This window comes from Lutra lutra, chromosome 1 (genome assembly GCF_902655055.1).
Source record: "Lutra lutra chromosome 1, mLutLut1.2, whole genome shotgun sequence".
Classification (NCBI taxonomy): Eukaryota; Metazoa; Chordata; class Mammalia; order Carnivora; family Mustelidae; genus Lutra; species Lutra lutra.
Window position 1 is genome coordinate 191,892,365 of NC_062278.1, and position 15,702 is coordinate 191,908,066.

Genomic DNA, 15,702 nt, shown 5'->3' on the forward strand with positions numbered 1-15,702 from the left:
GGACAGAAAACTCTCAAACTTGCCAGGTATGTGACTTTGGGAAAATCAAAACCTCTCAGTTTCCTCATCTATAAGATCATAATGCTAATACCTACCTCAGAGGGTTGTTATGGGGGTTAAATGAGTTATTATTTGTAAAGCCCCTAAAAGGGTGCCTGACACTTAGCATGAGTCCTGTTGAACACTTGCACTTCCTCTTAAAATGGTGATAGAAGGTAACGTCTGGAGCTTTTTCTTACAGTTAGAATGTCTGAGGTTTGAAAAGTGGAAAGGGCCAAGGGATTGGGTCTTGGTGGGTTGGGAACACTACAGGATGAGACCAAGGGTCAAGGTCTGCCTCCTGCAAGGGGTTCTTCACATATGTATGTGAGGCTTACAGTGTTGAGCTAGGAAGAAAAGGCAAGATAAGGGGGAGGGATTTTGGAAGTTATAGTAATTTTAAATGAGTAAATGTCTTTGTGGAAGTCTGTCTCGAAGGCTCAGGCACTGATGTGTGTGTATGTGTGTGTATTTGAAGTCAGAAACACAGGCATGGACATAGGGGATGTGTGTCCTTGAAACATAACCGCTTTTAGAAGATACTTTCAGAAAGTTGTTGGTTGGCAACAAAGAGTTGGCAGACATTGCGAGGATATTGGGGTGTTTTGGTTTTAAGTCATGGTTATTTAGGTATAATTCACATACAGTAAAATTCATCCTTTTTACTTAGTATACGGTTCTAAGAGTTTGACAAATGTGTACAGTCATGTCGCCACCACCACAATCAAGATATAAAACATTGCCATCCCTCCTGAAAGTTCTTTCGTGCCCGTTTGTGAACAACTTCACTTCCCTCCCACGGTTTTGGCAACCACTAATCTCTCCTGCCTCTGGGTAGTTTTGCCTTTTGCAGAATGTCAATAAAGTTTCTCTGACCTTTGAGCCCATGTCAGGTAATGAACTCTTCTAGTATCCTAATGTCCTTATCATGGTTATAGTTATACTGTATTTGCAATTGGCTAATATAGTGTTAAATGTCCATCTCTTCTGCTAGACTTCTGTAATCATGTCTGAGGGTACAGATTATATAGCTAGTTCATTACGTATCTTCAGCAGTACCATCAGGTAGATGCTCAACAAACATCAGTTAATAAATGAATGAATGAGTAAGTCAATGACTATAAGGAAAGTGTTCTAAGTCTCTATTGACTAAGCAAAAGCAATTTGATATTCAGTGGTATCAAATCTATCCTATTGTAAAGGACCCAGACACTGTACTATGTAAACATCCTGCAGAGTATGCACGGACTTTTGGAGTTGCATTGGATCCAAATATTAGCAATCAGAACCATCCCAGGCCTTTCCAAATTCATGATCAGAAGGCTCAATTAATTAAAAATAAAACAGAAAAAAATCCTTAAACATTTAACACTGTCTACTACCATTATTTTGTTTAACTGCACATTTAAAGCTATTTAATTCACGATTTTTACACTCCATATATTTTGCAGCAAATCTGAAATTACAGTGAGGCTTAAAAGCAAAATCATGAAATCCTCAAAATCAAGCTTATTTTCAGTGTGCTTGTCGAGTTCAGAAAGGAGGTCTTGGTATTTGAGCTTGGTTTCTTGTCCCTGTGAGAATAAAGAAGAAGTCAAAACCAAATTCATTTTGCCACATTGGTTTTACAGAAAACAAGCAATAAGAAACATATTATTAACATGTTTTTGTAACATGTTATTAATAATGTCATGTCAAGTTGTTATTAGTGCTACTAGTTGAGCATTGTGTTATATCTTTTCATAGGTTATTTCACTGAATTTCTGTAGTGACCTCATTGAAAACACTATTATTTTCCCCATTTTACAGATGGGCACCAGAGATTCAGTGAGAATTGAGTAACTTGCCCCAACCTAGGCATCTATGGAGCCCAAATTCATAGTCTTGACTTTCTGATCCTGGGGCCCACACTTTTAACTGCTAAGCTATCTGCCTCTCTAGAAACAGATACGTTATGTTTTCAGAATTTCAAAATATAATTTGTTTTTTTTTAATACAATCTCTGTTATGGGAAGTATTCATTCTGTGTTGCACTGAACAATAAAATTGTCCAGAAATACGAAATAAAAATGCTAATAGAAAATCTGTGCTTTGCAAAATTGTTCAGCTTTTAGTTTGATCATAAATCACCCCCAAGTCCACAGTCCTCATAAATAGATTGAAGGAAAAACACATGAGTAGTACAGACACGGAGAGGCTTTTTAGTTTCCAACCACAGCTTGTGAAATATCTTCCCAAGCGGCATTAAAAACATTAGGGTCATTTGATTCTCTGTTATTCTGAGCGATGTTTGCATTTAGTTCAACCCCAAATGCTCACCCATGTGCTAGCTGTAAAAAGCCATCACAGCAATAACTAAGGCCCTTTAGGAATGATGATACATTCCTCTTACAGGCTAGACCATTCTTGTTTCCCTGGGCTCTTGCTTCTCTCAGGAGGTCCCACCTAACCGTGAGGGCAAGAGGATCTTCCCCTGCCTCTCTGCGGGACAGCTCAGTGCTATTTTGAAAGAGTCAGATCCAAGGCAGAGATAGGATTACTTACCAGTGGAATGGCACACTGCTCAAATGTCAGAGGTGGCTGTAGATATCTCTTTCTCTTTAAAAATTAATTATTTGTCTGAAGGAGGGAGGGCAAGCACAAGCAGGGGGAGAGGGAGAGAATCTTCAAACAGACTCCCTGATAATGTGGACCCACCACGGGGCTCCATCCCAGGGCACTGAGATCACAACCTGAGCCACAGTTGGAGGCTTAATCGACAGGATCACGCAGGTGTGCCAGATCTCCCCCCGCCCCATTTTGAAAGAGCACGGGAGCTGACCCAGGTCCAGGCCCTCTTGGGGCCTGACCAGCCATCTTGTTCGGTTTCTTCTTCCTCCTCCTCCTCTTCACCTTCTTCTTCTGAAGATTTATTTATTTATTTGGAAGTGAGAAAGTGTGCACTTGCATGAGTGGGAGAGAAGGCAGAAGGAGAGAATATCCAGGCAGACTCCTGCTGAACAGGGAGCCCAAGCTGGGGCTCGACTTGCGTAAGCCATGAGATCAAGACCTGAGCCAACTCCAGGAGTCCCCAGCTTAACCAACTGAGACACCCAGAAGCCTCTTGTTTTTGTGTCTTCTTAATAGTGCATTTAAATGTTCAGTTTTATTATAAATGACTGACTATAGAGGGTCAAGATCCCCCAAATTATGTTAGGCTTGTAAGAAAGGAGACGTTCCCTCAGAACCCAGGCCTTAGCCAAAGATCCATCTCTATTCACCAGAATAGAGATATTCACTCCACATGGGGATGCCGGAGAAAGCCCAGTTAGGAACCAAGGGGCCGCCATCTTAGGCGTGGACTCAGGTACCCCTGCCTGCCTAAAGGAATCTCACAGCGCTGGATGCTGGGTCCCAGGTAGCATTCTGACATTACTCCACGTTTGCTCTGTGCAAAGTGAAGCTTATCGCCATTAATACTGAGAATGCCCCTGAGTTCCCTGGAGTGCCTGCTACTTTCCTCTCCCTTCTCACCAACTACTTCTTAGCCTCCCTGTGCAGAGTGAGAAGCAGTCTGTACAGGGTTAGGTTCTGTCTCTGGGTTCAGGCATCCACAGGGGTCTAGGAAGTATCCATACACATAAGGGGGACGACTGGACATCAGGATGACCCTCCACTAGGTGCTCCTTTTCATGCTGGTTAGAAGCTCTCTGAAGAACTGCCTAGCCATCAGCTAGGAGGCCTTTTTCTCCCTGGAATTTGTCATTTCTCTAGGCCTCTGATGCAGGCAAATGTTATAGGATTTACTCACCCACGCCTTCCTTAAAGACTCCCTAGAACTTTCTACCACTTGTCAAATTCTGCCTGATAATTCTGGCTGAAAAAGCCTTTCTTTAAAAAAAAAAAAATCAAAGAATAATACAAATGATACTTATTCTTCTTGTAAAGGAAAATGTATGTCCTTTGACCTACATCACTTCACTCCCCCCTCCCAGCCCCCCAGCCCCTGGCAACCACCGTTCTAGTCGGTTTCAATGAAATTGGGTTTCTAAAAAAAAAAAAAAATCACTTATTCGTGGATCCAAAACCAAGGCTGATTTCTCATACAGTGTCTTAAAATAATCGAAGATTCACAGGATATTGTCCCCTTGACCCAGCTTTCTTCCAGTGGATGACACCCAATATAACTGACATATACAAAACCCATTACATTTATATTTTAATGCAATTATAATACCTATCTTTTTAATAACTCAGAACACACATAGCACCTTAGAGACTGCTTTAAGTTTTTTCTTACTCTCCCTACCCAAAAATATTGATGAACTAGATTCTGTGCTAGCCCCTCTTTTCTTCTTACACATTTCCCCAAGGCCAGCATTTCCCAAAGTATGCTTGTAGAATATAACTTAGTTTTAGGTGATGCAGGAATAAATATTAAATACAAGTTAATAGTCATCTATTCTTTTATTACCTTCCACTTTTACCCACTGAATTAACATTTACAATAGCACTAACGTATTCCTATAAATTTAATTAAGTTTGAGAGTTAAAGAAAAAGTTCCAAGTGAATTATCATACAAGCTATAGGCAGATAGGGGGAAATACTGAAGGTGGTATTCAAGGGACTGAAGGTTGGGGAATATGCCTGTAGGTAATTTAGGTCTGTGGCTCTTTATCTACTGCTAACTCTGACTTCTCTATTGCCAACACAAATCTCTATTCTGATCGCCCAAGTCATATGTCCTGTTGCTGTCCTTCTCCTCTGGCATGTTTCATGGACATCTTAAAATTGACACATTCTAATGGAACTCATCACCTCTCCCCCTACCCCACCTCACCTCAAATCTGCTTAATCTCCCAATCGTTATCTTCTCTGGGAATAAGGCCACCACCCCCTTCTTCCCAAGGTCAGAAAGTGGAATGTCATCATTTGCTTCTCCTGTCCTTCAACCCTACAGCCAATCAGTTATCAGATCCCGTTCATTCCACCTTCCAGATGTCTCTCCTGTTCACCACCTTAGTCCCAACCATCCTTGTCCTTGGTTTGGATGCTTCCTCACACTCTCTCTTTGTTCTTTCCCCATCCCAACCCCACTTCCATCTGCAGGTGGTGTAACTTCTTAGTCCTGGACTTAGAGACCGTGCCTGGCTTCCTTCTGCCCTCAGGTGGTGCCTCTGTAATTTGGCTTCTGTCTACCTCCTCAGCCTATCTCCTAGTGCTTCCTACTTTCCTCTCCCTTCTCACCAACTACTTCCCAACCCTCCCAGGTCTTCGACCTGCCTTACAGGCTTTGCATATACCATTCCCTCTGCGTGGCATGCTATCATTCTCAGCTCTCACCCACCTCCCTGGCATTACTAACTCTTGCTCATTCTTCAGATCTCAGCTATACCTTTGTTTTCCAGGAGAGCTTCTTGGACTGACTGCTCCAAGATGGTCCCTCTATTTTACTCTTTCAGTGCATGCTCTCCTGTTTCATGGTTATTTGAATATTTCTTATTTCTTTTTCAGCATGTTTCTCTGCTCTGCAGGATTGTTAGATTGCTGGGTTGTCCATTGCATTAACTCCAGTGCTCAGCTCACTTCCTGGCAAATGGTAGGTCTTCATTAAATATTTGTTGAATGAAAGAACGTGATTGCTGGCTCTTGGGCCCGCCATGATGGTGTGGTCCCTGTTTCTTCATGCCTGTTAATTCACTTACCTCTGTGAAATTCCTAAATTGTGTTTGCAGCAGATTTTTGGCAGTAGCTTTTCCAAGTTTCCCATCAGGGTCAGAAGAGTTTCTGAAGATCAGTGCGATAGTGGCAATGGCTTTTTCCAGATCTGAGCCCTTCTTCAGAGCTGTAAGGGAAAAAGTGATGTTGTCTAGGTTAGGAATGACTCCTCCCCAGACATGAGGTTATATTTTCCAAGGGAACCCGGAGGCATAGGATTCAAAGATGTGTGTCAATGTGGCCCTGTCCTTGGATTCTTTGCCCTCTATCAGGGAGTGGGATATAGGAACATCTGGCCCTGGATCTTTAAACAAGGGAAACAAAACTTTCTTCAGGGGGCACCCGGGCAACTCAGTGGGTTAAGCCTCTGCCTTTGGCTCTGGTCGTGATCTGTGTCCTGGGATCAAGCCCCGCATGGGGCTCTCTGCTCAGCAGGGGTCCTGCTTCCCTCTCTCTCTCTGCCTGCCTCTCCGCCTACTTGTGATCTCTGTCTGTCAAATAAATAAATAAAAATCTAAAAAAAGAAAACAAAAAAACCACACTTTCTTCAGGGACAATAAGAATCAGTAGAATCAGGATGAGATTTCCCACCATTTTGTCATGTGACCTTGAGAAAACACCTCACCTCTCTCAGTGTTGGTTTGCTGATCTATAAAATATTTAAGGGGTACCTACTATGTGCTAGGCTCAGTCTCTGGCATTGAGGGTGCCACATTGAGTAAGAGAAGGTCCTGCTCTTGTGGAATTTACGTTCTATGTCAATCAAAGCGTCACCTCCCATCAGTGTGATAAAGGAGGATTACATCCAAAGCAGGTTCTTTATTATCAAGATGGACAAGGGAAGCCCTTTGACTCAGCCTAGGACATAGTGATTTCCCAGCTTGTCTCTCTGGTTTAAACTCCTTGAAAGGGTGGTGCTAACTCATTCCTCTTCAGTGGGTAGTACCCAGTGAACACTGAGAACTTCACAAGGTACAGTGGAGAAAATTCATGTGTTCTCTATCCTCCTAGGCCCTACCACATCCTATATTATAGAACTTTTCACATATTACAGTTATTGCATTTTTAATAGTCTTTCTTCTCAACTCAGAGGCAAGCTCCATGAGGTCAGGGATCTTACCTTTCTTTCTCCCTGTATTCCCAGGGGCACAAATCCCTGCTATGTAGTAAGTGCTTGTACATGATGTTTAATGAATGAAGAAGAAGAACAGAAAAAAAAAAACAAACCCAAAATCTTATGGCTTTTAGCCTGGGTCATGTGTTACAATTGTTGATACAAAGAATGATGATCAGACAGGATAACACAACTTTTGTATTGAACCCTTACTACACTTCTGACATTTTCCTAAGGGACTCAGCACCCAGAAGTGACACAACCAGATGGGGTCTCGCCCTCTTACAATCTACTTTACAATCTAGAGAGATAATAAGCAATAATCAAGAAGAGAATATGTATATATTTGTTTTTATATATATTGAATAATTATTTGTCCATATGTATATATATAATACATATTTACAGCTTGTAATGTATGAGCAAAGGAGGCACAGAGACAGAAAAAATAAAATAAATATATCTGGGATGAAAACTCCTTAGGTAGCTGATCTTGGAGGTCTCTGAGACTACACGAACATGTACGCTAAAACCTAATGAATGAGAAGGATCCTGCCCTATAAAGCATTGGTTGGGGAAAGTCAGGTTGGGAGTAGGACTGTGCCAGATGTCCCAGGCTCAGGGAGCAGAAGACATGAAGGCTCAGATCAGAAGGAGTCTGGCATGTCGTGGTAGGAGAGGTGGCATGTAGCTGGTAGGAGACAGCTGTGGTGGGAACCGAGAAGGGTGTCTGATTAGGAAAGAAGGTGGGACTGGCCCATGCAGAACTTACAGCCCCTGGAAAGGAATCGTACTTTCCTTTGAAAATATTTTCTTCTACTCTGTCCTTTGTTGGGTTTTTTAATATTTTCAATTGAGATCCTTTGTGTGGGAATAGTTTCTAATTTTTTATGAAGTCCAATTTACCGATTTTTTTCCTCTTATGAAAGATTTATCCCACATGAAATGAGAAGTTTTATAATCTTAGGGCCTACGTTTAAATCCAGGGTCCACGCTGAGTTCATTTTTGTAGCAGGTGTGAGATTTAGGTAGAGGTTCATTTTTTTTTTTTTTTTTAAGATGGATGACGACCTGCTCCTCTATCAGTTGTTAAAAATAGTATCTTTCCTCTCTCTTTGTCAAAAATCAGTTGGGCATCTTTGTATAGGTCAGTCAGTGGGTTCCCTATTCTGTTCTATCGATCTGTGCATCTGACCCTCTCTCAGCGGTCTGCTGTTTTGATTCCTATAGCCATATCGTAAACAATAACATGGGGGATGGTGAGTCCCCCATTTTCTCCTTTTTCAAAACAATTTTAGCTACTCTAGGCCTTTTTCCTTTATGTGTATCTATAGGACTCACAATAAACCTTAAGAGAAATTTGAGGAGAATTGATACGTTTGCTATGCCGACTTTTCCTGTTCAGGCATAGTATGTATCTCCATCATCTACCACTTTACAGATGGCGGGAGGATGTGATCTTGCTGAGGACACACTACTACTGAGTGGCAGAGCCTGAATTAGAATCCATGTGGAAAACGTAAACCTCATGAAGATAGAGTTTTTTTGTTTTGGGGTTTTTTTTTGTTTTTTGTTTTTTGTTTTTTGTTTTGTTTTGTTTTGTTTTGTATGTCTTGTATTCTGTGGAACCTGTGATATTTAGAATAATGCCTGGCACATGGCAGGTGCTTCACATATATTTGTGCAATGAATGTCTGCAAACCTGTGTTCTCATCTTCTTCCTCCCTGATTTCCTTCCTAGTTTCTGCTCCTCAGTCTCACTGCCAATGTCTTGAGCCTGACCTTTCCTACTTCCGTCTGCTTGTCCAGTGGAGCCTCGAGCTCCAGCCTCAGAACATTCCCTGCTTCTCTGGATTTGATTTTTAGTTCTTTCTCCCCCATCCTTAACCTCCTCTTCCTCCTCCTCCCTTCCTCTCTGCCACATCCACGAAACCCACAGTTAGAATTTTTTTTCCATTTTATTTTATTTTATTTTATTTTATTTCTTTTCAGTGTTCCAGCATTCATTGGTTATGCACCACACCCAGTGCTCCATGCAATACAGGCTCACCCAACCCCCAACCCCCTCTCCTCCAAAACCCTCAGTTTGTTTCTCAGAGTCCACAGTCTCTCACGCTTCGTCTCCCCCTCCGATATCCCCCAACTCAATTCTCCTCTCCATCTCCCAATGTCTTCCATGTTATTCCTTATGCTCCACAAGTAAGTGAAACCATATGATACTTGACTCTCTCTGCTTGACTTATTTCACTCAGCATAATCTCCTCTAGTCCCATTCATGTCCCACAGCTAGAATTGAGATTCTCAGTTACCCAGCACTTTGCTGCCCATCAGTAATCCCAGGAAATGAGCATATTCTTCTAGCTTGTGTCTACCTGCCTTCCCTGGAGTGTGTGTGTGTGTGTGTGTGTTTGAGGCTGTGGGATGCAATAAGGTGGTAACCTTGAATTTACGTGGCTGAAGAATAAGCTCTATTTATTCTGTCTTTAGGAAGCCCGTTGCTTAGAGGAAATAGCTTAATTCTTTAAGAGGTAAATATTCCTTTGTAATTCTGGCCAGTTAATTTACTAATTAATAACCAAGAGTAACTTGGGAAGGCTCAGAGGGGCTGCCATGATCTTGTTTTGTTTTTGAGACATCGCTTTGGCCATGGCATGGAGAACAAACCGGGAAGGGTGCAAAGGAACCCGAAGAAGGACCTGAGGAACCTGGCACACCGCCCTGGGGCATCTACAACATGGAGAGCAGCCCCGTATGAGCTGCTCGACTGGGTCACGGGGACAGTGACCTCGTGATCTCCAGGCTCTGCCTTTCTGGCGAGGAAGGGGTATATTTGCAAGCCATAAGCGAGCTTGCAAATGATGACAGACACCTTCCTTGTTTACTGGGTGCCAGATGCTTTTCCAACATAATTTTATTTAATGCTTAGTAAAACCCATAGAGATAGGCACTATTTGTGTCTCAGTTTTACATATGGGAAATTGACACATGGAGAGATTAAGAGTTTTAAGGTCACATTGCTCAAAAGAGACAGATGAAGGATTTGAAAGTCTGTGTGACTTCAAAGTCCATAGAGAGACCTGCTGGTTTGGAGTCTCTCTTTGTAAGGCCATCTCCACAAAGGCTGTGGGATCCAGACATTGTCCAGCCCCTCCCCCACGCCCCCAGAAGTTCAAGTCCCTCTGCAATCTAGATGGGAGCCTCCATCTGGGCAAGCCAACTCCTCTTCCTTCTCTGCCATTCTTTTAACCCCAGCAGGCATTTTTTTCCCTGACTATGAAACAGCATATGTTCATGGTACAAATTGAACTAGAAAATACTACAAATAAAGGATAACGAGGTGCTCTTGGTTGTCCTACCAACATTCATGATAGTTTGCAGAGGTGTTTTGGTTTCCTGTTTTTATGGTCAGGTTCTTCCCTTAATAAACTCAGCATGTTGCCTTTTAATTCCTGCCCTGTCTCCCTCACAGAGTTGTGAGCAAATATGTGAAAGCATATTGTAAAGGGCTAAGTCCTATTAAAAACCCAAGGGGTTGATGTTTCTCTTTCGGCATCTTTTATCAGCTGTCTTGCCTCTGGAAGGGGCGTGTTAGAGAGGGTGTTAAATGGGGCGCTTCGTGCCGGCCTCTCCTTCTGTTTCCTACCTCACTTTTCATGTTTTAATAATACTAAACTGTGTGTAGTCCCTTTACTCTGTTCTCCCAGCAAGTATTTTTTGGCAAATACTTATTACCAGGCTCTGTCCTAGTTCTGGGGATGGAACAGTGAGCAGTATCAAGAAAGCAATTCTTAATTTGGTGTTTGCGTTCTAGAAGACAATTGAAATGAACGATTATAGACCTAGTATTCTACATGCTAGCCATTCTCCCATAGGATGCACAGGATTTGAGTCACTGAACTCTTAACACCAGGCTTCCGAGGTGGGTTCGCACATCTTCACCACTTTGCAGATAAGGACACAGAGGCTCACAAAGGTAAGTAGCTTGTTCAAGGTCACACAGCCAGGCTGGTGCCTCACCATGAGGCACACTGCCTCTCTGTACTGTTTCTCAGGCAGTGCATTCTGTAGGACTCTTTCCCAAACCCCCAGAATGGGAAACAGGTTCCTCCTTTGTGTTTCTCTACTTCCCCAAACACAGACTTATCATAACCCTCACACCAAAACATAGCTGATCCATCTGAATTTCCTTCTAGATCAGAGCTGCCCAAAAGAAATGTCACATGAGCCATAAAGATAATCTAATCTTACCAGCAGCCACGTTAAAAGGGTGAAAAGAAACATACAAAATCATTTTCATAACCCAGTTTATGTAACCCAGTGGATCAGAAATACTGTCATTTCAACATGCAATCAATCTAAACAAATTATTGAGATATGTTGTAGTTTCTCTACGCTCATTTCCCAGCCCTGGTGTGTTACACACCTCAGTGTATGTGTGTTAAACTGAGATGGTTGGAACATTGGAGCCATCCTCTGCCTCTTTCCCCTTACCTGCCCTGGAATGTGGCGCTGAGCTCTAAACGTTAGATCTAGTGAAATTCCTGACACTTCAGAGTCATAGAAACCAACTCTCGGTGTGGCAAGGTGTCAGAATCACCTCATTTTAGAACTTTTCCTAATATTAGTTATCTTTGCAAATGAAGAAATGAAGACCCGCCGGAGAGAAGCAGTTTGTCCAAATTCACATCAGTAGTACACGGCAGGGCAGAAAACCAGGTCTCTGTTCTTTTCTCTCTAGGTCAGTAGTTTCCCCAACATGCTAATGCTTCTCAAACTTCCCTGCTACAAAACTGTCTTGGAGGATAGAGCAAATATGTACTCATCCCTTGTTCCCACCCTAAAAAGATCAAGGGCACAGGCCCAAGCAGCCAGCAGAGAAAATGGGAGTTCATAGTGACCTCTATTCCATGCTCTATCCCTGTCTTATTTCAATGGATAACATTTAAAACTACTTGTCATTGAATAAAACACATTCTGGGAAGATGAACCATGTTTATCCTGTGTTTTTTCAAGGGTTCGGAGTAAATGTGGTCCAACGGTCCAGGGTAGGGAGTCTGGTGCTGGGAATGGGGGTGTGTGTGTGTGTGTGTGTGTGTTTAGGGGCAGTGAAGGTGATGCAGAGAGTTACAACCCCTCTCAACCTCTTAGAAGGGATAAGTTGTATTAGCCATGTGGTGAGATATTTATCAAAAGTATCCGAAATTGTGTAAATTATAAAACAGAAATCACTGTTTTCATATTGTGACAGTATAAAAATAATAGTTTCATCATAATGGAAATTTATTTCAGTAAAAACACAGAGTCTCCTTTGGAGACATTGGCCAGCCATCCAGGAAGAAAAACAATTGCAACATAGTAACTACCCATTTGTGCTTCTTACTCTGTAAATATTTTAAAGCCACAGATTTTGGAATTAGATCATGATCCAAGTATAGGGGTGGTCTTTTTCTTATATTGTTCTTTCTATGACAATATTATTAGCTCGAGAAATATTTTACTTATAACATAGAATTTTGATGGCAAATATTTACGTTTTGAGAGTTGACCACACTGTGTTCTCAATCCATCAACAGAGCAGTGGGGGTTTGATTGCATTCTGAGTCCAGCGACCATTCATGACTTAGATATTGATGGTCTTGCTCTGGACAGCCTGAGGATGCTGCCCGTAGAGAAGCAGCTGGGCACGTGGGAAGCACCCTGAATTAGGGGTCGGAGGACCCAGGCTCTCCTCTGAGCTTGGCCTTGCATGGACTAAGTTTGGATAAACTCATTCCTGTCATTGGACCTCAGTTCTCAAGTCTTTAAAAAGAACATGATGAATATTTGATGATGTACCCACAGGTTCTCTCACATCTCTGGCATTCTTTGATGTCCTGTTGTTTTTAATTCTCCGTGCGCTGTCCTGGCAGAGGAGAAATACGTACATTGCAGTCACCCTGTGTCTTACCTTCTATTGAAGCCAGTTGTTTCGATATTGAAACGCTGCCAACAAAATGAAAGAAACATAATGATTTTGGAGCGTGGGTATTCATCTCTGCGTCTAAAGTAAAGCAATGCAGGGACACCTGACTGGCTCAGTTTTTACAGGTGGGACTTCTGATTTCGGCTCAGGTCACGATCTCAAGGTTCACGAGGTTAAGCCCCATGTCGGGCACTGCGCTTAGTGCAGAGTCAGCTCGGGATTCTCTCTGTCCCGCTCCCTGCTCACACATGCTATTAGTTAATTAATCAATTAAACAAATCTTTTAAAAAATAAAAGAAAGCTGTACAATGATTTAAAAATTCATTTATTTTCAGTAAATCTTCAGTGAACCTTCTAGTGGAACATCATTTGTCTTTCAAACCCCTTTTTCTCCTTGCCACAGAGAAAAGTAGTGCTCAAGTGTGTCTAGCCCACTAGACAGCCTAGGCTTCCTTGCATTTATGTCACTCTGGACTAAAGTCCCCCCAATGGAAAAGGAGTAGAAAAGCGTGGTCACCTTCCATGTAAGGTCTTCTCTGTTCTTTCCCATTTCCACCTGACTAACATAGAAATTATCCAGGACTCTTTGGAAGCCACGTGTTAAAACCACAAGCATCACTGACATCCTGGGTCCCTACAAGGCTACATGGAGTAAATCGGCCATAGATCTGGAACCCTGGCTCCAGACTGTCACACAAAAAGTAAAAAATAAATAAATCAATAACTTCTTGTGTCGTAAAACACTAAGGATCGGAAGTTTATTTATTTGTTCTAGTAGCTTAGCCTACCTGAGAATCTAGGTTCCGAGCTGGAGGGTGGGATGCATCTGTTCCTGTACTCTTGGGGCTTAGAAATCTAGTGCAGCAAACAGATTATAAGGAGGCAATTGAATACAGAGCAATGGCACGGTCAGATTTGCATCTGGGAAAGTTATTTCCCCTGATGTAGCAGAAAGAAATTGGATAAGGGGCCAGATGGGAGGCAGGAAGATGTATCTTGATCCCTCACAAACTGCAAATCAAAGTTTGCTTGATTTCTCAACCCACGACGTCTGGAATGGTTTTTGAGAAAGCCAGTAAGAACAGTAGTACTGGGTTACATCTTTGACAATTCCTTAAAGGAAACTTTTGGGTTCCAGTTCTGGATTTGGCATGAACTAATCAAAACCTCATCACCTCGGTGGGGCGGGGCCCGGGGAGGGGGCTCATTTTTCTTATTTGTGAAATTAGGAAGCTGAACTCTATAATATTTTTTAAAGATTTGTTTATTTTTATTTGAGTGAAAGAGAGAGCAGGGGATGGGGTAGAGGGAGAGGGAGAGAGAGTCTCAAGCAGACCCCACACTGAATGTGGGGCTCCACACAGGGCTCTATGCAGGGCTCATTCTTACAACCCCGAGATCGGCTGAGCTGAAACTAAACATTGGATGCTCAACCAATGGCACCACCCAGGCATCCCGAGGACTCTATGTTATTTTAGGTCTTTTATGGTCTCCTTGGTGAGTTTCCCTGGTGAGTTTTCCAGAAACCAAGTTTCTAGAAAAAAGGGTTCTAGAAACTAAAGACCAAGTTTTTCCTTGGTGAGTTTTCAAGAAACTCTGCACCATTATTATCTTCTTTATCCAATGTGGCATCTTTTCACTTTGCCTACAGTGCACCTGTACCATGGCTTGTGTAACTTTCTTTTTTTCTTCTTTTTTTTTTTTTGCCCGTTATATTCTATTGCCATAATCTCCATTAGTCTGCGAGACCTTTGACAGCATGAGCTATGCAATTTATCTCAAAACCTTCCCTACCAAGTAGAGTACTACCTAGCACTTGGTAGGTGCTCAAGAAAGTGTTTTGAACTACAGTACATCTCCTAATAACATTACATGAGAAAGAATATTTTTAATTTATTAGCTATAATTTGACACAGTTGAATGATACAAAATAGTTTCCTCTGTCATGGATCATCTAAAAGATTTTGTGTACAGTTAAAAATCCTTGCTAATTTTGATATATAGATGTTTCTCAAGAGGGAGTCAAAGATATTGCGTGAATTGTATCATCTTTTCAGTTTGCCATCAAAGCTGCCCATTTGTTCCCTTTGTTTCTCCAATTCAGCTTAACGCTGGATTGAGATGAATACTAAGCACCAAACTTGCCATCAGGTGGGCAAGAACTCTTTGGAAATGCACCTGCAAGCTTAAACGAAACTCAGTAAAGGAGAGCCACCCATGTGCCACTGACCTTTTGGGCATTTTCCTAGGTGCTAAAGTAGATGTTGGGGCTGCAGAAGGACCGGGGTCCCCTTCCAAGTGGAGTGCTTGGTCCCGGCTACTGTGCATACAGCCACACATACTCTGGTCGCCTGTTGTGTGTTGGTTTTTCCTAAGCAACGGTCACTTACCCACTGTTACTACTGTTGTTCACTCCATGACAACTATATAAGGTACTTTCAGAAGAGCTTTTAGCTAGTGTTATTGTTTGTGGACATTAAACCATTCATGCATTCAGCAAATATTTGAGCAAGGTGCTGAAGATGCAACAGTGAGCAAAATCAGACATGGGCCCTGATCACAGACAACTTAGTGGGAAAGAGGTATATTAAACAAGCGATCACATGAAAAAAATCACACCCATGGGAGGGGATGCTGTGAGGTTGGTGTCAGTTTGGGAGATCAGGGAGGCATCCCTGGGGAAGTAGTGTTTGATGATGAGTAGGAGTGAAGTAGACGAAGGGCCAAGGATCCACATCATGGGCAGAAGGAACAACTTGTACTAATCTCAGGGGCAGGAAGGAGTGTGGTGACCAGGAGGGACTGAGGGAACGGTCCATGTGTCTGGACCAGAGAGGTTGACCAGGAGTGAAGCCCCAGCTGAGGAGGAAGGGAGGGCGTGCTGGATAA

General features: G+C 42.4%; 1 protein-coding gene across 1 annotated transcript; it reads right to left on the reverse strand.

The window, feature by feature from the left end:
- Positions 1-669: 669 nt before the first annotated feature.
- SNTN (sentan, cilia apical structure protein) lies at positions 670-15,153 on the reverse strand. Its single transcript, XM_047711460.1, has 4 exons — positions 15,044-15,153; positions 12,799-12,833; positions 5,725-5,864; positions 670-1,613 (listed from the first exon to the last, which is right to left on the reverse strand). The coding sequence occupies exons 1-4, from the start codon at positions 15,151-15,153 to the stop codon at positions 1,455-1,457; spliced, it is 444 nt and encodes a 147-aa protein (XP_047567416.1). The 3' UTR covers positions 670-1,454.
- Between the last annotated feature and the right edge of the window lie 549 nt (positions 15,154-15,702).

Excerpts from the sequence above, each read along its gene's own strand:
- SNTN (XM_047711460.1), bottom strand. The coding sequence starts at position 15,153 with ATGTGTGGCTGTATGCACAGTAGCCGGGACCAAGCACTCCACTTGGAA. Across the intron at positions 5,865-12,798 it reads ACAACTGGCTTCAATAGAAG|CTCTGAAGAAGGGCTCAGAT; the intron begins GTAAGACACAGG and ends TTTCCCTTACAG. Across the intron at positions 1,614-5,724 it reads AATTTAGGAATTTCACAGAG|GGACAAGAAACCAAGCTCAA; the intron begins GTAAGTGAATTA and ends TTATTCTCACAG.